The following is a 2017-nucleotide window of genomic DNA, read 5'->3' as shown; positions in this document are numbered from 1 at the left end:
AAATGGCAGCAAAAACATGAACTGTTATCATAAATCGCAAATGCAAAACAACAACAACAACAACAACAACAACAGCAACAGGGTATGCGCAACAAACGCATTGAACAACAACAACAACCATTTTTCAAATATCGCACACGACATACCACCCCACCATCATCGACAACAACAACATCATCATCAACAACAACAACAACAGCAAATTCAATCATCATCAACATCATCGTCAACATCGACGTCATCGTCGTCCTCTTCATCATCGTCGTCTTCGTCACTGAATCACAACCAATCCAACATGAATCACGGGGGTTTGAACCCGGTTCATTCGTGTCCGACGCCAGCCCGCAGACGACATAGGACGACTTTTACACAGGAACAGTTGCAAGAGTTGGAATCGGCATTCTCCAAGTCCCATTATCCTGATATCTACGTCAGAGACGAGTTAGCAAGGATAACGAAGTTAAATGAAGCTAGAATACAGGTTAGTGTATGTATGTATGTGTGTGTGTATGTGTGTATATGTATGTATGTGTGTGTATACGTGTGTACTAAATATGTATGTATGTTACTTGTTTAGTAGATATGTATGCTTGGAAATGGGTGTCTGTTAGGTATGAGTGTGTATGTATGTATATGTGTGTGTTTGTTTGTTTGTTTGTATGTATGTATGTGTGTGTATGTATGTATGCATGTATGTATGTATGTTGCGTGATGTTTTTTCCAGTAGCAAATAGATTATGCAAACATGGTTGGGCATGGGGATTTCAATTTCAGTCTTCTACTCTGGCGAGTTGTAGTTGCTGCTGATGATGATGTTGTTGTTGTTGTAGTTGTTGCTATTGTTGATGTTGCTGTTGTTGTTGTTGATGTTGTTGCTGCTGTTGTTGATGTTGTTGTTGTTGTTGTTGATGTTGTTGTTGGTGTTGCAAAAGCGGCCTCAACAATTGTTGATGTTGCATCTGCTTCTAGTCTAGTGTTGACTTCATCATAATTTTAGTACATTCAAAATATTTTTGTGAAAGTTAAATGATTTTGTTTGCTCTTGATAGTATTAGTAGTATTAGTAGTAGTATTAGTAGTAGTAGTAGCAGTAGTAGCAGTAGTAGTAGTAGTAGTAGTAGTGGTAGTGGTAAAAGTAGTAGCAGTAGCTGTAGCTCTAGTAGTATATATATTTGTATGAAAAATGATGGAAAGATAGAGAAATGGAAGCGAAAAATGAAAAAGTGAAGAAAGTCACCTTTATATAGGTAGTCACAATCCATTAGTACGACAGATGAACTATGATGATGATGATGATGATGACGATGATGTGTACATGTATGTTGTACAAAAATACACATACACACACACGTACACACACACGTACACACACATATACACATACATACAAATATGCACGTACATGTACATACATACATACATACGTACGTGATGTAAATGTCGTAAATATATTTGTATAATTGTATATGCATTTTTTTAAATCTTTCATTCATTTAATCAATCACCATTCATCCATTTATTCATCCATTTATTCATCCATCCATTCATTCATTCAATCGTTCGTTCGTTCGTTCATTTATTCATTCATTTGTTTATTCATTCATTCATTCACTCGTGGCCGTCATAAATGCCAGGATAAATTAAAATTGAAACAGTAGATTCACGTTTTTAAAACAAAACCCGCCCAGACACTCGCTTGTAGTCATTATGTCTTGACCTCTCTCTGACAATTTTTATCATCGTCGTCATCTTCATCGTCATCTTCATCATCATTATCCTCATCATCTTCGTCATCCTTATCATCATTATTATTATCATCATCGTCGTCGTCGTCATCATCTTCGTCATCATTATTATCATCATCGTCATCATGTTCATCTTCATCATCTTCATCATCTTCATCATCATCTTCGTCATCATCATTATTATTATCCTCATGATCGGCATCATGTTCTATCTTCATCATCATCTTCATCATCATCGTCGTCGTCATCTTCATCATCATTGTCCTAATAAT

At 36.1% G+C, this 2017-nt stretch overlaps 1 protein-coding gene across 1 annotated transcript in view; it reads left to right on the top strand.

Moving 5' to 3' along the window:
• Positions 1-295: 295 nt before the first annotated feature.
• The window catches only part of HELRODRAFT_78081 (hypothetical protein), a gene marked incomplete at both ends in the record, with an annotated part of 3189 nt that continues 1467 nt past the window's right edge, over positions 296-2017 (top strand). The window contains one exon of the mRNA XM_009018712.1: positions 296-481. Within this exon, the coding sequence (XP_009016960.1) occupies positions 296-481 (186 nt within the window). The remainder of the gene's footprint in view (positions 482-2017) is intronic.

The sequence above is a fragment of the Helobdella robusta genome (genome assembly GCF_000326865.2).
Source record: "Helobdella robusta unplaced genomic scaffold HELROscaffold_22, whole genome shotgun sequence".
NCBI lineage: Eukaryota > Metazoa > Annelida > Clitellata > Rhynchobdellida > Glossiphoniidae > Helobdella > Helobdella robusta.
Note: the sequence above shows the minus strand (reverse complement) of the source record. Positions and strands in the feature narration are given on the sequence as shown.